Source organism: Stegodyphus dumicola, chromosome X2, assembly GCF_044657685.1.
Source record: "Stegodyphus dumicola isolate Sdum_Otavi_A_Nest chromosome X2, ASM4465768v1".
Classification (NCBI taxonomy): domain Eukaryota; kingdom Metazoa; phylum Arthropoda; class Arachnida; order Araneae; family Eresidae; genus Stegodyphus; species Stegodyphus dumicola.
Window position 1 is genome coordinate 45,530,248 of NC_140781.1, and position 26,178 is coordinate 45,556,425.

The following is a 26,178-nucleotide window of genomic DNA, read 5'->3' on the forward strand; positions in this document are numbered from 1 at the left end:
GATATAAAACTCCTTGATTCATGAGATATCCTCTACTATTCCAATTTACATAATTTTCATCTTTTTTGCCACTCTCAAAACACTGTATAATCTTCCTTACATCTTCATCTTTCATTTGCTCCTCATGAATGTCTTTAGATTTCCGGGATGGTAAATCTATAGAAACAGCATTTAAATCACAAACAAAGTCATTATTTGCATAAGATGGTCTAGAAAGAAAATCTGCTATAACATTGGATTTGCCTGGAGTGTAGATAATTTTTGGATGATATGACTGGATTTGAAGGGCCCATCGAGCCAAACGATCAGATGGTGATTTAATACTCATTTGCCATTTAAGAGGTTGATGGTCAGATGCAATTATTATTTCTTGGTTTTCTATATAACCGCGGAACTTCTCAAGAGCCCAAACTACTGCAAGAGATTCTCTTTCGGTAGTTGAATAATTTCTTTCTCCTAAGCTTAGCAATCGACTTGCATACTCGACCTCACGTTCCTCTGGGCCTCCTCCTTGGATAAGGACTGCTCCTAAAGCATAATTACTGGCATCTGTCCTAATGATGAACGGTTTATTTCCGTCAGGTTGAGATAACACAGGCGGTGAAATCAACCTTTTTTTCAACTCTTCAAATGCTTTTTGTTCGGTTTCACCCCATTTTGATGGGATAACTAGAACTGCTGAAAAATTCTTATTCGGCTGTTTGGATTTTAATTCCATTTACATTATCAGAGTTATGCAAGAGTCATATGACATGGATTAGTCTCGAAATGACCCAATGCAAAACGTGGTTACTATTTTTAGAATACAATGAGAAATTAATTTACGCTGCTAATTTAAATTATAATTTGTCTTTTACACATTCTTTGTTTTTCTTACACAATATATGTACGTGTAATGTAAAAAATATGTATCTTCGAATTATACTTTAAAAAAAAGCTCTTTTTTTGTGTCACAATATCTATATTAGACAAGGCTATATATAAATCTAATATATATCCTGAGTCGAGACATGTAAAACGCAATTTCAATTTCGTCAATCCGCCGAGTAGAACGGGAGATATCGAACTGTCTTCTTTCCCCCCCCGCAGTGTACAGATTCTAATTTAGATGAAAATGAAGTATAAGAAAGTGACTAAGTTAAATTACATGAGATTTAGTGTTGTTGGAAACATACTAATGAAGATCGACAGCTAAATAAACATAAATATGTAAAAATCTGGGTATGTGAGATTATTGTTGACATTTTTCTGTCATGTGACAATGTAATACAGTATCATTTTATTTAGTTAACTTATTCCATCCTTTTCTTTAGGCTCTAAGTTCGGTGAACCCAGAAAGGAAATAGTCCCGCAAGGTAATAATGATGCAACTTTTTATTTTCTTGCTTATGAATTGCTTCATATATTCCTCAGCACTGTTATTGCATACATGATGAGATTACTGTTGACATTTTTCTGTCATGTGACAATGTAATACAGTATCATTTTATTTAGTTAACCCTATCCATCCTTTTCTTTAGGCTCTAAGTTCGGTGTACCCAGAAAGGAAATAGCCCCGCAAGGTAATAATGACGCAACTTTTTATTTTCTTGCTTATGAATTGCTTCATATATTCCTCAGCACTGTTATTGCATACATGGGATTTATGCGTTAAATACAGATTAACCTAAATATATGTAGAAAATTTAAAAAAGACATTTAAAAAAAACGAAATATTAGTACGTGAAATCCTGTATGCAAAACAGTATATTTCAATATCATATCATCTCAATATCAATATATCTTAAATAATTATAATTATGCCATGTAATGGACTTATTTAATGTGAAGGAAATATTTCCTCTGTAGTCCTAAATATATATTGTCTGTGTCTCTGTCTCTGTATGTGTGTGTGTGGGCTTACAAATTATAATGTAGATCAAAACGATGTATAAGAATAAAAGTAAGTTACTTCAGATTGTAGTGCTACTGAAAACATACTGACGTAAGCTGACCGCTAAATGAACATCAGAGCATAAAAACATGCAGATGTGAGATTACTCTTCTATCATTGCAAAAGTAAACAAACATATGCAGGATTTTCTGCGATTTAACGAAGCATTATTTTTCATTTTATTTAGTTTATTATTATTTTATTTATTATTATTTATGTTTATCATTATTTTATTTTTTTCCCTAATTTTTAGCACGACTTTATATCCAGTGAAGGACCTAAAATAGAAATAGTTACCCAAGGTAATAATATGTAGTCCCTAATACCCTTACGTTTAAATTGTTTCATATACTATTCGTCAGCCTTGTCATCACTTAAATGTGCCTTGCACCTTAAATACAGAGTATCCTAAAATTCTGCAAAGATTTAAAACTTTATATGGAAACAAAGGTACATACAATATACCTGAAAAATCCTCGTTGGAAGTCTGTTTTATCTGTAAGATCTATCTGTCTGTAAGATCTATCTCTACTTGTCCACATACACTAACTTAGATCGTACAATGAACCTGGCGAATACTCGCACAGGCGTGAATCAAAATAACACCACAGAAGAAGGGTGCAAAATAACCCTTTATTGGATCAAACTAATTTAGCACAAAGCACGGACTTCGTGCGTTACAAAAACACCGGTCACTTGCTGCTGTAAGTAAACGTAGACTATAATATAAATCAAATCTGAAAAATAAACGAGTGCAAGAACGCACTTCAAAATTACGCCTAAGAGAGGGACTCACAGAAATCTAACCGGCGTGATACTAAACTGATAAAGCCAAGAGGCTTACTAGCGTGACCGCGAAATAGCAACGTAACGTGCGCTTGGCTTGCGAAACACGTTCTGAATATACTGAGATAATCACACATTTAAATAGCACTTCACTTCACTTAAATTTACACCCTGGCGAGGGAATGTGAGGTGAAGTTGATAAGTTTAGAACAGGAAAACTTGAAATGAATATGTTATGCAAAATATGGAAAACCCTACATATCTACAAGAATGTAGAAACCTGCTTATGTAAATTACTGTTGCTTCATTCAGGATCAATCCTAAATATTCAGGTTCTTCTGAGATATAACAATGTATTCTTTTTCTTTTTTTTAGCTAATTTCTCCCCTCTTTTTTTCAGGCCTATCAATTCGTAAAAAGGCCAGAGAGGAAATAATATCCCCAGGTAATAAATAACATGCATCATTTACTATCTTGCGAATTTGTTTTTTATCGTCTTCTTCTGCCCTGTAATTACTCACATGTGTCTTACATTTTAAGTACCAACTGTCCTAAAATTCTGTAAGGATTTGAAAACATTTTAACGAAAAAAAAAAAAAAAAAAAAGATGAGTGTATATGAAATCTAGTTTAGACAGCAATAAATTTCCAACAGAGGTTCCCCCCTCCCCTTTTATTAAGAATAAAAGCTCCGATTTCCTTCTTTTAGGGCTGATTATAATAGCACTGATAGCATACAATACTGAGCATACAGCCTCTTTTCCAAATTCAGAGAAAGATGTTCACTTTTTAGTAGTGGAAAGAGCCTGAATATGATACCATAAGCTTTGCCACACACTCTGTACATATGGTCAGACCAGGTGAAATTTGTGTTGAAGGTGATACCCAGATAGTTAGCAGAATTCACCTTCGGGATGCATGTTTTGTTCCGGCTGCCTTTCTTTTTATTGCTTCTAGGACCGCTTCAGGTATTTAGTGCTTTAGAGTCGATCCGCAGAACAGGTTAAGAGAGAGAAGGGTTCGTGACCAGTAGTCACGTGGTCACTGTGTTGGTTAAGGGGTTCCAAGGCGACGGTGTGCAAAAATACATAATTTCCTGGCAGAAATGCTGCAAGAATTCAATAAAGTATCTTAGTAAGTAGTAATAGTAGAACATGCCATCGAATCTATAAAAACTTGGTCTCATTACAGATATTTCCGTAGGGAACGTAAGATAAATCAGGAAATGAGCAGGTTTGTAGTCATGTGATATTCACGCCCTTCAAGATGAACACGAGTAGCAATATTTGGCAGATATACAAAATGAAAATACATAAGCTGGATGCACTACAAAATACAACACAATGCAGCAGAAGATAATTAATATGTGACTGTAAAATTGGAGAAACTCTAAATATATTTACAGATACTTGATGCACAGAGTTCAGCGAAGTTACACAGTTCACAAATTTCGGTATCACATAGCGGTGACATCCACTGTCGGTGCAGTAGGAAAGGTACAAATATGATAAAATACAAATAAATGAGCAATAATGCACTTAAAAAATATAAAGAACGCTTATTAACAGAGGAAACTATGTACATATGTTTGGAATAAGAATTCATAACTCCTTTATATTCTCCAACATCAGCCGTGCACGAGCAGTGCTTTTGCTCCTGGGCGAGCCCATTGTTATAGATGGAGGGTCATCATAATGTAATGGCTCATCGGTGTATATCTGTGTGTACATATAAATTCTAATCAAAAGGATGAATACTTCGACCGCGTCTGGCATGAGGGGCTCATTTTTAAGCTCATATCTGCTCATTTGGATAGAGACCTCATACTTTTAATCTATTGCTTTATTAAGGACAGAAAATTCTATGTCAGTATTGGTTGTGACAAATCTTAATGTCAATCTTTAAATGCCGGCGTGGCTCAGGAGTCAATTATCGGACCTCCTTTATTTGTTTTACGTCACAGATTTCCCAAAGTATAACATGGACAACAACACTTTCCTAGGATGCTACGCGGACGATACTTCGTTAGCTACGACTTCCCTCAGAGCTGAATTAGCGGTTTCTAAATTACAGAGCATCATCCCCGCAGTGGAACATTGGTGCACAAAATGGCGTATTGCTATCAATGCGCAGAAATCTCAGTTGCTCATTATCCGTAAGAAGAGTCCAAGAACCCCTTTAAATGGGACTTTAAAACATTTTGACATAGATGTGCCTATTGTAAATAAGGCTGTTTATCTTGGTGTCGTCATGAATAATAAACTCAGTTGGAAAGACCATGTGACTAAAGCCAGAAGTAAGGCCATAGCGGCACTTACTAGTATTTCTTCTATTATGGGCAAAAACTCAAAGTTAAACCTCGCTAAAAAGAGACATTTATATACGGCGGTTAGCCGCCCATTTTCTCGTACGCGTCCCCGGCGTGGGCGGCGGCAACACATAGAGATATAAATAAATTGCAAATTCTCAAAAACAAAGCCCTGCGTTTAATGACAAACGCACACTACTTTGTCTCTAATGACACGCTTCACAGAGACCTAAAAATTGAGCCTGTTGACAAATTTCTTCACCACACCAACAGCAGTTTCTTCGATAGAGCTGTCAGTTGCTCGTACCTTGCTCAATTCAACACCTTTGATTATATACCTCTGCAAGAGGACTACAAAATAAGGCCGTACGCTGCACATATCACGAGGAATGCAAATTTCCCTACTTAATTATGATAGCGCACGAACACTTTGTACATATGTAAATATTTATTTTAATTGGATTTGTATTTTATTTTGTACCATATTTGTGTATTTATGTACCCTGTAAATAGTTTTATTTTATTTTTACTTTCTGTGTATTGTTTTATACATCTATATGTCACGAACAGACACTTCTCAGATTGCGCGACACCAGGCTTTCCTTGGTATTTCTCCCCTTGTGACGCATGGTCACCTCCTCTCACCTACCTATGATGCCTCCTTGGCCCGTCCTGTTTTTACCGTCATGTGTCCATACGGCTAATTAAATCATTGAGCAGGACACGTCGCGCTCCGCGCCATATCTCTGCGATACTGGTAGAACTGACTGACTGACTGAATAAGTTAAATTGCTTGGGATTTTAGTGCTGCTAAAAGCATACTAGAACATAAACCTCTGCAGATATGAGCTTAATGTCATCACTGCAACAATTACCCCACATATGCAGGCTTTCCTGTAATATAAGAATATATTTTTTATTTTATATAGTTAACATTTTTACTCATTTTTTGGCAGGATGTCAATCCCATGAAGAAACGGAAAAGGAAATAATTACCCAAAGTAATGGTATGTGATTTCCATTATCTTGTGAATAATTTGAATCATATCTTCTTCTGCCTTGCGATTACTTAAATGTGTCTTGCACCTTACATGCAGAGTAATCTAAATGTGTCTACAGAGTAATCTAATACCTGTAAAGATTTAAAACTGATTATTAAAAAAAGGTACCCTCATGAAATCCAGTATGCATAACAATCAATGTCAAAGATAAGGTTTTTCTCTCTTTTCTTAAGTATAAATAGCTCTAAAATCTTAGTTGGAAGGGTGTTAATAAACAAATGTTAATAAATAAAAAAAACATATTTCGAGTAATTATGCTCTAATGGTCGCTTTTCTGAATTAAAAAGATTGTAATTTAAAAAACAATTTTTTTTTTGGTTTTTCATATTACTATGCTAATAATGCTTCATTTTAAATATTAACCATAAGAAATGTCCATTTAATATCGTCCCTGCGTAAAGGCGCTCGCTAGACATTTGCACGGTGGCGCCGATTAGGCTTGGCGCGAGCCTGCGCCGCACAGACCTTAGCAGCAGAGGGAAAGAACTTCTAACGCAAAATGGCGCGAGTTCTCTATTTATAGAAGTGGTTACGTAATAAGCTCGAATGTTCTGGAAAGTACTGGTCTAGGGGGGAAGATCCTAAATTGCAGAAAGTTAACTAAAGTTGATGGTTCGCATAGAGCAAAGCCATCCTATTTTTTAAATATTTTATATATATATATATATATATATCTGTGAGTGGGAGACTGTAAATACAAATTCTCATTTAGATCAAAAGTTTGCATAAATATATTAATAAGTTCAGTTGAGATTTTTTAATAAGTTGAACTACTTGAGATTTTTTAATAAGTTAAACTGCTTGAGATTATATTTCTGTTGGAAACATAGTGATGCAAATCGATAATAAAATAACTACGAGAATATTAAAAAAAACCTGAATATGCGAGATTAATTCGAAATATTATGTTTTTTCTGTGATGTGGCAATGTATTATTTTTTGTTTTATTTTTCTTAATTCCCCAACCCTATTTTTAGGTTTTAAAACCGGTGAAGAAATAAAAATGGAAGTAACAGGCCAAGGTAATTTTATGTAGTTTTTATTATCTGGAGAGTGAATTGTTTTATATCTTCTTTTGCCCTATAATTACTTAGATAGGTCCTATATTTTAAATGCAAAAAGTACTAAATTTCTGTAAACATTTATTTAAAAAAAGGATGGGGGTACATGAAATCCAATTGGTTGATCTTTAGATTATGGTAACTTGGCGATTTTTGGCGAAAATTTGGCGACCAACTCTCCTACAGCAAACCTCTATTTTTTTTCCCCGCCGCCATTTTGTCTTCACGAAGTAAAGACATGTTTCTTTTCTTTTTATCTACTGAACACTTCTTCTAACAATCTACTAGCCGAATTACACTTATGCTAGAAATTTTATCTAACAAAACTGCTTAATCATGACAAATATTCGCTGCAAAATTGCGAAAAAGTTCACTATACCATACTCCTTACGCGTTTTCCAAAATAACACATACACATAAACCATGTACACGTCGACATATTTTTACTTAAAAAAACATCCCAGAATTACACAAAAATGGCATTGCGCACACTCTTCACTATATCCATGTACACTGCTTTTTTCTCATAAATTAGAAAAATTTCACGAAAATACATGACAATTTTCTGAATCTTTAAACCCGGTAAAAAGAACATATATGAAATTGCCTGATCGCGAAAAAGTATATACCCTTTCCAAATATGAACATTTCCACATATAAAATAAATAAAATATCCAAAAACTTTTACCTCAAAATCATATATTATATTATAAACGTCACCAACGAATTCATACCGCAAACATTACAAATACTTAGTGTCAAATATTTAAATTATTTCCATGCACGTTTACTTCAACTAAAACGTATACCAAATTCCTACAAACATAAAATTCACAAAATAACTATCATTTAATTAAAGTATCACTAAACCATGTACACGTCGACTTATTTTTACTTAAAAAAAAAATCCCAGAATTGCACAAAAATGGCATTGCGCACACTCTTCACCATATTCCCATGTACACTCCTTTTTTCTCATAAATTAGAAAAATTTCACGAAAATGCATGACAATTTTCTGAATCTTTAAACCCGTTAAAAAGAACATATATGAAATTACCTAATAAGGAAAAAGTATATACCCTTTCCAAATATGAACATTTCCACGTATAAAATAAATAAAATATCCAAAAACTTTTACCTCTAAATTATCTATTATATTATAAACGTCACCAACGAATTCATACCGCAAGCATTACAAATACTTAGTGTCAAATATTTAAATTATTTCCATGCACTTTTACTTCAACTAAAACGTATACCAAATTCCTACAAACATAAAATTCACAAAATAACTATCATTTAATTAAAGTATCACTAAACCATGTACACGTCGACTTATTTTTACTTAAAAAAAAAATCCCAGAATTGCACAAAAATGGCATTGCGCACACTCTTCACCATATTCCCATGTACACTCCTTTTTTTTCATTAATTAGAAAAATTTCATGAAAATGCATGACAATTTTCTGAATCTTTAAACCCGTTAAAAAGAACATATATGAAATAGCCTAATAACGAAAAAGTATATACCCTTTCCAAATATGAACATTTCCACGTATAAAATAAATAAAATATCCAAAAACTTTTACCTCTAAATTATCTATTATATTATAAACGTCACCAACGAATTCATACCGCAAACATTACAAATACTTAGTGTCAAATATTTAAATTATTTCCATGCACTTTTACTTCAACTAAAACGTATACCAAATTCCTACAAACATAAAATTCACAAAATAACTATCATTTAATTAAAATATAATTAAATTCAAAAACACTACTTAAAATATAAATAAGAACATACATTAAATTAATAAAAATTAGCTTACAGTCCTAATTACTTTAAACTAAATCATTGCTAATAACAATTTTCCCAATAATACCAAATTACTTTATCCACCTTACATTTAGAACAATGCATAAAAATAATATCCTCAAATAATTAAAAATACTAACTTACCTAATCTTCTTCAGAATCTTGATTACGTGTCCGATAAACTTTTCTCATTTCCTCCGCTAAATAAAAAGCAAGCGTATGTGCGCCTGTTTCAGGACCTTTAATATCATACTTATAGTTCACAGCTAGGTATCAGGTAAAATAAATAACTTAATGAAACATCTTTACTTCTATCTCGCACAACCTTTCAATCCCACTAATACCCATTTCGAATTCACTTTAGTTAGGTCCATGGGATCCAAAAATTAACGAACACTGTTTCACACAACATAGAATAAAGCCAAATACAAAATTTCCGAATTTTTTCCCGATTTCCCCCCTTTTCCGATTAAAGAACCGTAATTCTTCCATTAATATCACATGACATATCCCATGATCTCTCATTTCCCTCACACAAAATAATGCGTAATCGGAACTGAGTACTGCTCACATTATTACCAAAGTCCCAGGTAGTAACCTTTATCGCCTCCAAAATGTCGCCAAACTAACAGTTACCATATTCTAAAGATCAGCCATCGAATTTTCAAAAAATAAATTTTAAGGAGAGGATTTTCCACCCATTTATTAAGTATGAATAGCTCCGATTTCTTTCTTTTAGGGCTGTTTATAATAGCACTGATAGCATACAATACTGAGCATACAGTCTCTTTTCCAAATTCAGAGAAAGATGTTCACTTTTTAGTAGTGGAAAGAGCCTGAATATAATGCCATAAGCTTTGCCACACACTCTGTACATATGGTCAGACCAGATGAAATTTGTGTTGAAGGTGATACCCAGATAGTTAGCAGAATTCACCTTCGGGATGCATGTTTTGTTCCGGCTGTCTTTCCTTATATTGCTTCTAGGAGCGCTCCAGGTATTTAGTGCTTTAGAGTCGATCCGCAGAACAGGTTAAGAGAGAGAAGAGGCATACCAGTAGTCACGTGGTCACCGTGTTGGTTAAGAGGTTACAAGGCGATGGTCTGCAAAAATACATAATTTCTTGGCAAAAATGCTGTAAGAATTCAATAAATTATCTTAATACTAATAGTAGAACATGCCATCGAATCTATAAACTTGGTCTCATTACAGATATTTCCGTAGGGAACGTAAGATAAATCAGGAAATGAGCAGGTTTTCTAGTCACGTGATATTCACGTTCTTCAAGATGAACACGAGTAGCAATATTTGGCAGATATACGAAATGAAAATACACAGTTTGAACCTTGTCGTAAACTAGGCTGCTAACAACAATTTACTCAGTGAAAATTTATTAAATATCTGTAGCTTTGTGACCACGGCTAGCTGTAAAATTCTTAAACAAAACTGGTAAAATTTAAACCAGACAAACTTTAACAATTAACAAAAGGATTTTAATTAGCAGAAACACTACGTAAAGAAAGTTACATGACAAAACTAACAAGAAGTAACACAAAGAAATATTACTCAAAATGAAAATAAAATGTTCATGTTTATAGTTCTCTGCCGAAACTCAAACTAACTAGTTCGGGCGTAAGTGTTTTGAATAGCGTCCGATAAGGTGGCGCTGCAGTACATGAGGCTGTTTGCTAGCGTTCGTTACAGACTCCCCCTCGGGCTCTGACGACGTCCCGCAAAGAGTCCGTGTTCGATAGTTCAATTTTTGCGAGGTCTGCCCCTTTTCCTTATGGAAGTCACAGGACCTAGGGCTTTCGATGGAGGCAGTTTGTATAGTTCCATCATATTGGTATGATAAGTACCTAACACTTGATCAGGAATAGGAGGATCTGCAATGTCATATGTTGTCTGAGATCTGTTAGTAATCACTAGATACGGACCTTCGCGTTTAGGCATCGGTTTTTTACTTTTCTTGTGTATGGATTCACTGACTGGATGCATAGTTATCCATACTTTGTCACCATGCTGATAGTAAGTTTGTCTACGTCTTTTATCAAAGTATTCCTTTCTTTTGTCTTGTTTTTGTTCGACACGCTCTCTGATTTGAGGTGTTAAACGGACGAATTATTTCAGATACGGCGTAATTTCAGCAACAAAGTTGTCGTTTTCAGTAAGTGCTCTTAAATCTTGATTAACGTCATCCGTCGTCCTAAGTTCTCTTCGGAACTGCAAATAAGCAGCGGTATGACCTGTAGTGTCACATATTTCTGTATTCATGGCAAAACGAATCATGGGCAGTTTTTCTTCCCAAGTATCGTGAGCATCACCGACTAGTATAGCTAGTTTGGGTTTTAAATCTCTGCTTTTTCGTTCGGAGGGATTTGCTTGAGGGTGATAAACTGGAATAAGTTCTTGTTTAATACCAAGGAAGTTACAGGTTTGCTGCATTACCGCACTAACGAATTGTGTGCCATTATCGCTAATCAACCTTCTCGGTAAACCATAACGTAAAAATACTTCTTCAATTTAGATTTTTGCACAATTTTTCGCAGTGGCTTCATCCAACGCTAAGAGCTCTATCCATTTCGTACTGGTGTCTTCAATAAGAAAAATCCATTTTTCCCAGTTGGGGTTTCTGAAAGTGGGCCAAAACGGTCTATAGCAAGTGTTTCAAACCTTTGTGCATACACAGGTGTTCGAAGTAGTCCAGCAGGTTTCTGGTTATTTGGTTTATACCGATTGCACTCAGCACAGTTTTTCACATACTCTGAGATATACTTTCTCATACTAGGAAAGTAATACCTGGAGGCAATCTTATGGTACGTGCCTTCAGCTCCACAATGTCCTGCAGTGGGGGAATCGTGATACCGTTGTAGAACTCGTTCTCGCTCTTGACAAGGGACAACTAACTCAGCCTCTTCAGAGTCTGTGTCGGAAGAGTAACGATGTAAAACTCCTTGATTCATGAGATATCCTCTACTATTCTAATTTACATAATTTTCATCTTTTTTGCCACTCTCAAAACAGTCTATAATCTTCCTTACATCTTCATCTTTCATTTGTTCCTCACGAATGTCTTTAGATTTCCGGGATGGTAAATCTATAGAAACAGCATTTAAATCACAAACAAAGTCATTATTTACATAAGATGGTCTAGAAAGAAAGTCTGCTATAACATTGGATTTGCCTGGAGTGTAGACAATTTTTGGATGATATGACTGGATTTGAAGGGCCCATCGAGCCAAACGACCAGATTGTGATTTAATACTCGTTTGCCATTTAAGAGGTTGATGGTCAGATGCAATTATTATTTCTTGGTTTTCTATATAACCGTGGAACGTCTCAAGAGCCCAAACTACTGCAAGAGCTTCTCTTTCGGTAGTTGAATAATTTCTTTCTCCTGAGCTTAGCAATCGACTTGCATACTCGATCTCACGTTCCTCTGGGCCTTCTCCTTGGATAAGGACTGCTCCTAAAGCATAATTACTGGCATCAGTCCTAATGATGAACGGTTTATTTCCGTCAGGTTGAGATAACACAGGCGGTGAAATCAACCTTTTTTTCAACTCTTCAAATGCTTTTTGTTCGGTTTCACCCCATTTTGATGGGATAATTAGTACTGCTGAAAAATTATTATTCGGCTGTTTGGATTTTAATTCCATTTACATTATCAGAGTTATGCAAGAGTCATATGACATGGATTAGTCTCGAAATGACCCAGTGCAAAGCGTGATTACTATTTTTAGAATACAATGAGAAATTAATTTACGCTGCTAATTTAAATTATAATTTATCTTTTACACATTCTTTGTTTTTCTTACACAATATATGTACGTGTAAGGTAAAAAATATATATCTTCGAATTATACTTAAAAAAAATCCTTTTTTGTGTCACAATACCTATAGAAGAACAAGACTATATATAAATCTAATATATATCCTGAGTCGCGCTTTCGAGACATGTAAAACGCAATTTCAATTTCGTCAATCCGCCGAGTAGAATGGGAGATATCGAACTGTCCTCTTCCCCCCGCGCAGTGTACAGATTCTAATTTAGATGAAAATGAAGTATAAGAAAGTGACTAAGTTAAATTACTTGATATTTTAGTGTTGTTGGAAACATACTAATGAAGATCGACAGCTAAATAAACATAAATATGTAAAAATCTGGGTATGTGAGATTATTGTTGACATTTTTCTGTCATGTGACAATGTAATACAGTATCATTTTATTTAGTTAACTTATTCCATCCTTTTCTTTAGGATCTAAGTTCGGTGAACCCAGAAAGGAAATAGTGCCGCAAGGTAATAATGATGCAACTTTTTATTTTCTTCCTTATGAATTGCTTCATATATTCCTCAGCACTGTTATTGCATACATGATGAGATTACTGTTGACATTTTTCTGTCATGTGACAATGTAATACAGTATCATTTTATTTAGTTAACCCTATCCATCCTTTTCTTTAGGCTCTAAGTTCGGTGTACCCAGAAAGGAAATAGCCCCGCAAGGTAATAATGATGCAACTTTTTATTTTCTTGCTTATGTATTGCTCCATATATTCCTCAGCACTGTTATTGCATACATGGGACTTATACGTTAAATACAGATTAACCTAAATATCTGTAGAAAATTTAAAAAACACATTTAAAAAAAAACGAAATATTAGTACGTGAAATCCTGTATGCGAAACAGTATATTTCAATATCATATCATCTCAATATCAATATATCTTAAATAATTATAATTATGCCATGTAATGGACTTATTTAATGTGAAGGAAATATTTCCTCTGTAGTCCTAAATATATATTGTCTGTGTCTCTGTCTCTGTATGTGTGTGTGTGCGCTTACAAATTATAATGTAGATCAAAACGATGTATAAGAATAAAAATAAGTTACGTCAGATTGTAGTGCTACTGAAAACACTGACGTTAGCTGACCGGTAAATGAACATCAGAGCATAAAAACATGCAGATGTGAGATTACTCTTTTATCATTGCAAAAGTAAACAAACATATGCAGGTTTTTCTGCGATTTAACGAAGCATTACTTTTCATTTTATTTAGTTTATTATTATTTTGTTTATTAATATTTATGTTTATCATTATTTTATTTTTTTCCCTAATTTTTAGCACGACTTTATATCCAGTGAAGGAACTAAAATAGAAATAATTACCCAAGGTAATAATATGTAGTCCCTAATACACTTACGTTTAAATTGTTTCATATACTATTCGTCAGCCTTGTCATCACTTAAATGTGCCTTGCACCTTAAATACAGAGTATCCTAAAATTCTGTAAAGATTTAAAACTTTATATGGAAACAAAGGTACATACAATATACCTGAAAAATCCTCGTTGGAAGTCTGTTTTATCTGTAAGATCTATCTGTCTGTAAGATCTATCTCTAATTGTCCGCATACACTAACTTAGATCCTACAATGAACCTGGCGAATTCTAGCACAGGCGTGAATCAAAATAACAGCACAGAAGAAGGGTGCAAAATAACCCTTTATTGGATCAAACTAATTTAGCACAAAGCACGGACTTCGTGCGTTACAAAAACACCGTTCACTTGCTGCTGTAAGTAAACGTAGACTATAATATAAATCAAATCTGAAAAATAAACGAGTGCAAGAACGCACTTCAAAATTACGCCTAAGAGAGGGACTCACAGAAATCTAACCGGCGTATACTAAACTGATAAGGCCTAGAGGCTTACTAGCGTGACCGCGAAATAACGACGAAACGTGCGCTAAGCTAGCGAAACACGCTCTGAATAAACTGAGAGTATCACACGTATAAATAGCACTTCACTTAACTTCACTAACATCCTGGCGAGAGAATGTGAGGGGAAGTTGAGAAATTTAGAACAGGAAAACTTGAAATAAATTTGTTATGCAAATTAAGAAAAACCCTGCAATGTAACCACAATAAAAACACTGTTTCTTAAATAGGGTTTTATTTTCAAAAGCCGTGCAAAACAGAAATCAACACGAAAGGCAAGAAATGGAAAAAATAAGAATATAAGAATTTAATCAGTATAATTATTAAAGAAGTACAGAATAAAGGTAGTAATTTTAACTAATGTGTTAGTTAAAATTTTCCTAAAAGAAGTTTAATTATTTTATTAGTCAGATTTCATTGAATATGTTCGAAGTGAACTATATATAGTTATACTATATATAGTCTTTTTTTGACATTTTACTTATTTGAAATTTGACTATTCCCTATTAGTGAATTCGTATTAGAAGCCTACTGAATAATTCTACTACGACACGAGTGAAAAGCCAGGAAAAAATGGGTTGAATTAATGGCTATTTTCTTCAAATGCAAAGAAATACAAGATAGTTTCAGTTTTTAAATCTCCACCTCAAAGACAATCTTCTTATTAGGAGGTTAATAAAATTAGTCTCCTTCAGCTTAACCAGCAAGCTTAATAGAACACTTTTCGTATTGTATATATCACAATGGTTTTATTTCCTTAAATTTTTAGGTAATTTTCGACCTGTATTACTCAAACTGAATATACTCGTATATTGTCTCTGTATATATATGTATGTGTGTCTCTGTACATACAGATTCTAATGTATATTAAAAGAATGCATACGAATATGAATAAGTTAATTTACTTGAGATTTTAATGCTGCTGAAAACATACTGACGCAAACTGACAGCTAAATAACCAACAAAACATAAAAATCTGCAGAAGTGAAATTACTGTTTTATCACTGCAAAAGTAAAACCACGTATGCAGGCTTTTCTGCGATTTAACAATGCATTATTTTTTCATTTTGTTTAGTTTATTATTATTATATTTATCATTTTTATTTTATAACTATTTTAGCACGATTTTTTTATCCCACGGAGGATCCGAAATAGAAATAATTACTCAATGTAATATTATGTAGTTCCTATTACCATGCTTTTGAATTGTTTCACATACTATTCTTCAGCCTTATCATTACTTAAATGTTCCTTGCACCTTAAATACAGAGTATCCTGAAATTCTGTAAAGATTTAAAACATTATATTAAAACAGAGGTACATGCATTAAATCTATTAATACATTAAATCAGCTTAACAAACTCTTTCATACAAAGAATTTTCACACCTGTAATTAAGCATAAATAGCTCAAAAATTGTAGTTGGAGGGCTGTTCATCATATCACATTAAAGGTAATAATTAATGTGGCTTTGAAAAGTTATGAATATCTTTTCCTAGTGAATAAAATTAGTGTTAATACTATGTAATTGGCTTCTTGCATGTCCAGAAAATGTTTTAAGTGTTATTCTTTTTATAATCTTTGTGAATCTGCTACTGTATTCTCTATGAATGGAACGCTCAACTACGCTCTATGTTCAATTGAAACAAATATTCTCCTTCAGTCCTTGACGTTTATTCTTTTGCAGTATACCCAGTTAATAATTTTGTTGAAATGTTCATTAATTTATGGATCACCTTGGATATATTGATACGTAGCTATGCATGTTATGCAAACTGCAACTAAATTAATTACTTCATTTCATACCAGGTAATGTAAACATGATAAAATAAAAGTTTTATGACAGCGTTGTATTTCTTAAAGCAGTCTGGGAAGTACGTCCCCAAGGTAATAATATGCAGCATTTATTATCTTTTGAAGTAATTGATTTTTAATTTTCTTCTCTCCTCTAGTTACTTACAGGTATCTTACACTTTAAATACCATGAGACCGAATATTCTGTAAAGATTTTAAAAATTATGAAAGAAAAAAAAAGGAGGTGTACATGAAATCTAATTTTAACAACAATAAATTTCGAAAAGAGGATTTAACCCCTTTTGTTAAGCATAAATAGCCCAGATTTTCTTTTTTGATGAATGTTTATAATACACTTCTAAAGCTAAATATTAAAGCAAATTTCAAAACTGATAAGTAATTTCTGGTGGTGGATGTTATGCCAAGTAATGGACGTCTTGCATGTAAAGGAAATTTAAAATTAAATTAAATAATTTTATATAATTTTTGCTAATAATTCTTCTCCATGAATAATAATTCCACTGCGTGCGTTGTTCCTTTGCAGAAAAATATTCTAACCGTTTATTCTTTTACATTTGCGGGCAACCAAAAACGCGTAATGTGTAACGTGCACATGTGAGATTAGTGTTTCACCATTGTATGAGTATTTTCATATATTCATGCTTTTCTGTGATATGAGAATGAATTATTTTTTCATTTTTTAGTTAATTTACCCCTCATTTTTTCAGACTTGCCATTGCGTAAACAGCTCAGAAAAAAATATTTCCTAAAGAAAGTAATCATTAATATGCAACATTTATTATCTTGCAAACTAATAATTTTTTAATCTTCTTCTCACCTGTGTTTACTTACATGTATCTTAGACTTTAGCTACGAAGTTACCTAAAACTCTGTAAAGATCTTAAAAAATTACGAAAAGAACAGAAAAAGGGGGCACATGGAATTCCAGTTTGAATAACCAAAAAACTTCAAAAAGAGGATATCGCCCTTTTTATTCAGTATATATAATCCAGATTTCCTTTTTTTGAGCACTGTTTTTAATATCCCTGTAAAGATAAATATTAAATCAACTTGAAAAACTCAAAAGTAGTTTCTACTGGTGGATGTTCTGAGCAATGGCTTCTGTGGCATGTAATGGGCTTCCCGCAATTGAAGGAAATGTGTAATTAAATTAATTAATTGTGCGTAAACTTTGCTAAGGTTATAGTGTTTTTCTCTATGAATAATAAATTCAACTGCATGCATTCCTTCCTTGCAGAAAAATATTTTAACCTCTTTTACATTTATTTTTTGCATTATACCTTGCTAAGAATTTTTAAAAAATTTTTTTGAAATTTGGTGTAGTTTGGTTTATTTAACTACAACAAAACACTCGATTGGTTAACAGAAGGGATGCCATCGTAGAGGACTTTCCAAGGGAAACTGTATCGTAGGGACGTTACACTTTAGCAAAAAACCACTAAAACGTCCATGCAGCCAGCGCGTTCATAGTGATTCGAACCCGGAACGAACTACCAATATTAAGCAATTTAATCGTCATCCTCTTATTACGAAGGATTTAGCCCTAGTGTGATTCAGCTTAACCAATAAACGTTACATAAAACTTTTCTTGTCTCATTTATGCACACTGGTTTTATTTCCGCATCTTTTTTATAGGCAATTTTCTCCTGTAGTACTGAAACTTAATAAATACTGTGTATGTGTATATGCAGTGTCCTTCAGATTAACTAGTGAACTTAATAGAACACTTTTCGTTTTGCATAAGTAGTTTCAGCTGGTGAATGCACTGAGCAATGGCTTCTAAGCCATGGAATGTGCTTTTCGCAATTGAAGGAAATGTGTAATTGAATAAATTAATTATGTGTAAACGTTGCGGATGTTATGCAGTGTTGAAAGAAAATGAATGAAATGTTCAACTATGAATGAAAAATTCAACTAAATGCATTCTTCCCTTGTAGAAAACTATTTTAACCTCTTTGAAATTTATTTTTTACATTATATCTTTGTAGAGACATTAGGTATTTTTTGGAAGCGGGATAAATAAAAAATTTGTAACGCCTTTGCAGGGAATCGAACCGCGGACTCTGGAATACACGTCGAGGGTGCTGACCACTACACCACAAAGGCGAGAGAAATACCTTATAGCTTGTCAATAATTCTTTTAAAATTTGTAATGGACTTTGGTGTGGTTTGGATTATGTAACGAAGGAAATCATTCAATGGGTTGAGGGAAAGAATGCAACTGTAGAGGACTTTCTAAGGGAAACTGTATCGTATGAAGGTTACACTTGAGCAAAACCACGAAAACGCCCGTGCAGCCAGCGCATTCACCGTTATTCGAACCCGGAACGAACTACCAATGTTAAGCGATTTAATCGGCATCCTCCTATAAGGCAGGATTTAGCTTTAGTGTGGTTCATCTTAAGCAATAAACTTTACATAAAACTTTTCTTGTTTCATTTATGTACGCTGGTTTTATTTCCGCATCTTGGGTAATTTTTTTCCACGTAGTACTGAAACGTAATATAGACAGCATATGTATGCATATATATATATATGTGTGTGTGTGTGTTTGTGTATGTATGTATATAAGAATTTTACTGTAGATCAAAAGGATGCATAAGAATATGAATTAGATAAATTACTTGAGAGCTGCTGAAAACATACTGAGGTAAATTCACAGATAAATAACCGTCAGAATAAAAAAAACCTGAAAACAGGAGTTTAGTGTTTCCTTACTACTACAGTAACCTGATATATGTAAGTTTTACTAATTTCGCATCTCTATGAACCTCCAAAATGCTTACAAATTTAATCATTTCGTCTTTATACCATAGTGTTTACATGCAATAAATATTGTTGCGTCCGTACGGGCTCGTTACGAAATGAATGCACAAGTCCAATAAAAATTACCAAGATTTATTATTATCACAACTATAATGCTTAAATTTTCTCAGATATTCGTGCAATATTACAATATCTCACAGTAGTTATTTTTTAACTACTCGAACGTTCAAAAGAACTTAATTCAAAACAGCTAAAGAAAGCTAATCCGCGAATTCGCTACAGTCAACAAGACCAATTTTTTTTAAAACAAACTCTTAAAACAACAACGAGCTAACTAAAATCACATGAACTGATAGGTTTTCCTCCATTTATAAGATTTTAATTGCGGGAGAATTTTCTAGCACTTTCTCGAAACCAAAAAGGTATATTTATTTATTAAATGTTAAATGCACGTGCTTTTGTATTTTTAATTTTCTGGCTTAGCTTTCCTCTAATATTCGTCACGCGCTGCACTGCACGGGGAATAAAACAATTTAATTTATAAGTCTACTAATATTAGTTGTTTAAATACCAAATTCGTAACAATATGTTTTTTGTATTTGCTTTCCTTCGTGGTGTTGCAATCCTACAATGGACCTGGCGAATTCTCGCACAGGCGTGAATTAAATACCAGCGCAGCAAAAGGGTGCAAAATAACCTTTTATTAAATTTAATTAATTTAAAAGAAAGGTACGCACTTCGTGCGTTCACTATTGGTGGTAACTAAACGTAGACTATAATACAAATCAAATCTGAAAATATAGAGTGCAAGAACGCCCTTCAATTTACGCCTAAGAGGTGAACTCATAGAAATCTAACAGGCGTGATATTAAACTGATAAAGCCAAGAGGCTTACTAGCGTGACCGCGAAATAGCAACGTAACGTGCGCTTGGCTTGCGAAACACGTTCTGAATAAACTGAGATAATCACACATTTAAATAGCACTTCACTTCACTTAAATTTACACCCTGGCGAGGGAATGTGAGGGGAAGTTGATAAGTTTAGAACAGGAAAACTTAAAATGAATATGTTATGCAAAATATGGAAAACCCTACATATCTACCAGAATGTAGAAACCTGCTTATGTAAATTACTGTTGCTTCATTCAGGATCAATCCTAAATATTCAGGTTCTTCTGTGATATAACAATGTATTCTTTTTCTTTTTTTTTAGCTAATTTCTCCCCTCTTTTTTTTTTCAGGCCTATCAATTCGTAAAAAGGCCAGAGAGGAAATAATATCCCCAGGTAATAAATAACTTGCATCATTTACTATCTTGCGAATTTGTTTTTTATCGTCTTCTTCTGCCCTGTAATTACTCACATGTGTCTTACTTTTTAAGTACCAACTGTCCTAAAATTCTGTAAGGACTTGAAAACATTTTAACGAAAAAAAAAAAAAAAAAAAAAAAAAGATGAGTGTACATGAAATCTAGTTTAAACAGCAATAAATTTCAAACAGAGGTTCCCCCCCTCCCCTTTTATTAAGAATAAAAGCTCCGATTTCCTTCTTTTAGGGCTGATTATAATAGCACTGATAGCATACAATACTGAGCATACAGCCTCTTTTCCAAATTCAGAGAAAGATGTTCACTTTTTAGTAGTGGAAAGAGCCTGAATATAATACCATAAGCTTTGCCACACACTCTGTACATATGGTCAGACCAGGTGAAATTTGTGTTGAAGGTGATACCCAGATAGTTAGCAGAATTCACCTTCGGGATGCATGTTTTGTTCCGGCTGCCTTTCTTTATATTGCTTCTAGGTTCTCTTCAAGTGTTTAGTGCTTTAGAGTCGATCCGCAGAACAGGTTAAGAGAGAGAAGGGTTCGTGACCAATAGTCACGTGGTCACCGTGTTGGTTAAGAGGTTCCAAGGCGACGGTCTGCAAAAATACATAATTTCTTGGCAGAAATGCTGCAAGAATTCAATAAAGTATCTTAATAGTAATAGTAGAACATGCCATCGAAACTATAAAAACTTGGTCTCGTTGCAGATATTTCCGTAGGGAACGTAAGATAAATCAGGAAACGAGCAGGTTTGTAGTCACGTGATATTCACGCCCTTCAAGATGAACACGAGTAGCAATATTTGGCAGATATACAAAATGAAAATACATAAGCTGGATGCACTACAAAATACAACACAATGCAGCAGAAGATAATCAATATGTGACTGTAAAATTGGAGAATCTATAAACATATTTACAGATACTTGATGCACAGAGTTCAGCGAAGTTACACAGTTCACAAATTTCGGAATCACATAGCGGTGACATCCACTGTCGGTGCTGGACGAAAGGTACAAATATGATAAAATACAAATAAATGAGCAATAATGCACTTAAAAAATATAAAGAACGCTTATTAACAGAGGAAACTATGTACATATGTTTGGAATAAGAATTCATAACTCCTTTATATTCTCCAACATCAGCCGTGCACGAGCAGTGCTTTTGATCCTGGGCGAGCCCATTGTTATAGATTGAGGGTCATCATAATGTAATGGCTCATCGGTGTATATCTGTGTGTACATATAAATTCTAATCAAAAGGATGAATACTTCGACCGCGTCTGGCATGAGGGGCTCATTTTTAAGCTCATATCTGCTCATTTGGATAGAGACCTCATACTTTTAATCTATTGCTTTATTAAGGACAGAAAATTCTATGTCAGTATTGGTTGTGACAAATCTTAATGTCAATCTTTAAATGCCGGCGTGGCTCAGGAGTCAATTATCGGACCTCCTTTATTTGTTTTAAGTCGCAGATTTCCCAAAGTATAACATGGACAACAACACTTTCCTAGGATGCTACGCGGACGATACTTCGTTAGCTACGACTTCCCTCAGAGCCGAAATAGCGGTTTCTAAATTACAGAGCATCATCCCCGCAGTGGAACATCGGTGCACAAAATGGCGTATTGCTATCAATGCGCAGAAATCTCAGTTGCTCATTATCCGTAAGAAGACTCCAAGAACCCCTTTAAATGGGACTTTAAAAGTTTTTGAGATAGATGTGCCTATTGTAAATAAGGCTGTTTATCTTGGTGTCGTCATGAATAATAAACTCAGTTGGAAAGACCATGTGACTAAATCCAGAAGTAAGGCCATAGCTGCACTTACTAGTATTTCTTCTATTATGGGCAAAAACTCAAAGTTAAACCTCGCTAAAAAGAGACATTTATATACGGCGGTTATCCGTCCCATTTTCTCGTACGCGTCCCCGGCGTGGGCGGCGGCCACACTTAGAGATATAAATAAATTGAAAATTCTCCAAAACAAAGCCCTGCGTTTAATGACAAACGCACACTACTTTGTCTCTAATGACACGCTTCACAGAGACCTAAAAATTGAGCCTGTTGACAAATTTTTTCACCGCACCAACAGCAGTTTCTTCGATAGAGCTGTCCGTTGCTCGTACCTTGCTCAATTCAACACGTTTGATTATATACCTCTGCGAGAGGACTACAAAATAAGGCCACACGCTGCACATATCACGAGGAATGCAAATTTCCCTACTTAATTATGATAGCGCACGAACACTTTGTACATATGTAAATATTTATTTTAATTGGATTTGTATTTTATTTTGTACCATATTTGTGTATTTATGTACCCTGTAAATAATTTTATTTTATTTTTACTTTCTGTGTATTGTTTTATACATGTATATGTCACGAACAGACACTTCTCAGATTGCGCGACACCAGGCTTTCCTTGGTATTTCTCCCCTTGTGACGCATGGTCACCTCCTCTCACCTACCTATGATGCCTCCTTGGCCCGTCCTGTTTTTACCGTCATGTGCCCATACGGCTAATTCCATCATTGAGCAGGACACGTCGCGCTCCGCGCCATATCTCTGCGATACTGGTAGGACTGACTGACTGACTGAATAAGTTAAATTGCTTGGGATTTTAGTGCTGCTAAAAGCATACTAGAACATAAACCTCTGCAGATATGAGCTTAATGTCATCACTGCAACAATTACCCCACATATGCAGGCTTTCCTGTAATATAAGAATATTTTTTTTTATTTTATTTAGTTATCATTTTTACTCATTTTTTGGCAGGATGTCAATCCCATGAAGAACCGGAAAAGGAAATAATTACCCAAAGTAATGGTATGTGATTTCCATTATCTTGTGAATAAGTTGATTCATATCTTCTTCTGCCTTGCGATTACTTAAATGTGTCTTGCACCTTACATGCAGAGTAATCTAAATGTGTCTACAGAGTAATCTAATACCTGTAAAGATTTAAAACTGATTATTAAAAAAAGGTACCCTCATGAAATCCAGTATGCATAACAATCAATGTCAAAGATAAGGTTTTTCTCTCTTTTCTTAAGTATAAATAGCTCTAAAAACTTAGTTGGAAGGGTGTTAATAAACAAATGTTAATAAATAAAAAAACCTATTTCGAGTAATTATACTCTAATGGTCGCTTTTCTGAATTAAAAAGATTGTAATTTAAAAAACATTTTTTTTTTTTGTTTTTTTTTTTTTTTTTTTTTTTTTTTTTTTTTTTTTTTGTTTTTCATATTACTATGCTATTAATGCTTCATTTTAAATATTAACCATAAGAAATGTCCCTTTAATATCGTCCCTGCATAAAGGCGCTCGCTAGACATTTGCACGGATGCGTCGATTAGGCTTGGCGCGAGCCTGCGCCGCACAGACCTTAGCAGCAGAGGGAAAGAACTTCTGACGCAAAATGGCGCGTGTTCTCTATTTATAGAAGCGGTTACGTAATAAGCTCGAATGTTCTGGAAAGTACTGATCTAGGGGGAAGATCCTAAATTGCAGAAAGTTAACTAAAGTTGATGGTTCGCATAGAGCAAAGCCATCCTATTTTTAAAATATTTTACACACATATATATATCTGTGTGTGGGAGACTGTAAATACAAATTCTCATTTAGATCAAAAGTTTGCATAAATATATTAATAAGTTCAACTACTTGAGATTTTTTAATAAGTTCAACTACTTGAGATTTTTTAATAAGTTTAACTGCTTGAGATTTTTTTTCTGTTGGAAACATACTGATGCAAATCGATAATAAAATAACTACGAGAATATTAAAAAAAAAACCTGAATATGCGAGATTAATCCGAAATATTATGTTTTTTCTGTGATGTGGCAATGTATTATTTTTTGTTTTATTTTTCTTAATTCCCCACCCTTTTTTTTTTAGGTTTTAAACCTGGTGAAGAAATAAAAATGGAAGTAACAGGCCAAGGTAATTTTATGTAGTTTTTATTATCTGGAGAGTGAATTGTTTTATATCTTCTTTGCCCTGTAATTACTTAGATAGGTCCTATATTTTAATTGCAAAAAGTACTAAAATTCTGTAAACATTTATTTAAAAAAAGGATGGGGGTACATAAAATCCAATTGGTTGATCTTTAGATTATGGTAACTTGGCGATTTTTTGGCGAAAGTTTGGCGACCAACTCTCCTACAGCAAACCTCTATTTTTTTTCCCCGCCGCCATTTTGTCTTCACGAAGTAAAGACGTTTCTTTTCTTTTTACCTACTGAACACTTCTTCCAACAATCTACTAGCCGAATTACACTTATGCTAGAAATTTTATCTAACAAAACTGCTTAATCATGACAAATATTCACTGCGAAATTGCGAGAAAGTTCAGTATACCATACTCCTTACGCGTTTTTCAAAATAACACATACACATAAACCATGTACACGTCGACTTATTTTTACTTAAAAAAAACATCCCAGAATTACACAAAAATGGCATTGTGCACACTCTTCACTATATCTATGTACACTGCTTTTTTCTTATAAATTAGAAAAATTTCACGAAAATGCATGACAATTTTCTGAATCTTTAAACCCGTTAAAAAGAACATATATGAAATTACCTAATAAGGAAAAAGTATATACCCTTTCCAAATTAGAACATTTCCACATATAAAATAAATAAAATATCCAAAAACTTTTACCTCTAAATCATCTATTATATTATAAACGTCACCAACGAATTCATACCGCAAGCATTACAAATACTTAGTGTCAAATATTTAAATTATTTCCATGCACTTTTACTTCAACTAAAACGTATACCAAATTCCTACAAACATAAAATTCAGAAAATAACTATCATTTAATTAAAATATCACTAAACCATGTACACGTCGACTTATTTTTACTTAAAAAAAAATCCCAGAATTGCACAAAAATGGCATTGCGCACACTCTTCACCATATCCATGTACATCCTTTTCTCTCATAAATTAGAAAAATTTCACGAAAATGCATGACAATTTTCTGAATCTTTAAACCCGTTAAAAAGAACATATATGAAATTACCTAATAACGAAAAAGTATATACCCTTTCCAAATATGAACATTTCCACGTTTAAAATAAATAAAATATCCAAAAACTTTTACCTTTAAATTATCTATTATATTATAAACGTCACCAACGAATTCATACCGCAAACATTACAAATATTTAGTGTCACATATTTAAATTATTTTCATGCTCGTTTACTTCAACTAAAACGTATACCAAATTCCTACAAACATAAAATTCACAAAATAACTACCATTTAATTAAAATATCACTAAACCATGTACACGTCGACTTATTTTTACTTAAAAAAAAAAAAAATCCCAGAATTGCACAAAAATGGCATTGCGCACACTCTTCACTATATCCATGTACACTGCTTTTTTCTTATAAATTAGAAAAATTTCACGAAAATACATGACAATTTTCTGAATCTTTAAACCCGGTAAAAAGAACATATATGAAATTACCTGATCGCGAAAAAGTATATACCCTTTCCAAATTAGAACATTTCCACATATAAAATAAATAAAATATCCAAAAACTTTTACC

General features: G+C 33.6%; 1 protein-coding gene across 35 annotated transcripts in view; it reads left to right on the forward strand.

The window, feature by feature from the left end:
- The window catches only part of LOC118199724 (uncharacterized), a 203,476-nt gene that overhangs the window by 95,202 nt on the left and 82,096 nt on the right, over positions 1-26,178 (forward strand). For 22 of the 35 annotated variants that reach the window (XM_085808940.1, XM_085808950.1, XM_085808961.1 and 19 more), the window contains 10 exons: positions 1,314-1,355; positions 1,521-1,562; positions 3,120-3,164; positions 5,983-6,033; positions 7,065-7,109; positions 13,230-13,271; positions 13,437-13,478; positions 20,518-20,562; positions 23,385-23,435; positions 24,507-24,551. In XM_085808940.1, coding sequence (XP_085665066.1) covers positions 1,314-1,355; positions 1,521-1,562; positions 3,120-3,164; positions 5,983-6,033; positions 7,065-7,109; positions 13,230-13,271; positions 13,437-13,478; positions 20,518-20,562; positions 23,385-23,435; positions 24,507-24,551 — 450 coding nt within the window. The remainder of the gene's footprint in view (positions 1-1,313; positions 1,356-1,520; positions 1,563-3,119; positions 3,165-5,982; positions 6,034-7,064; positions 7,110-13,229; positions 13,272-13,436; positions 13,479-20,517; positions 20,563-23,384; positions 23,436-24,506; positions 24,552-26,178) is intronic. The other 13 variants (XM_085808944.1, XM_085808958.1, XM_085808968.1 and 10 more) reach the window with 9 other exon arrangements.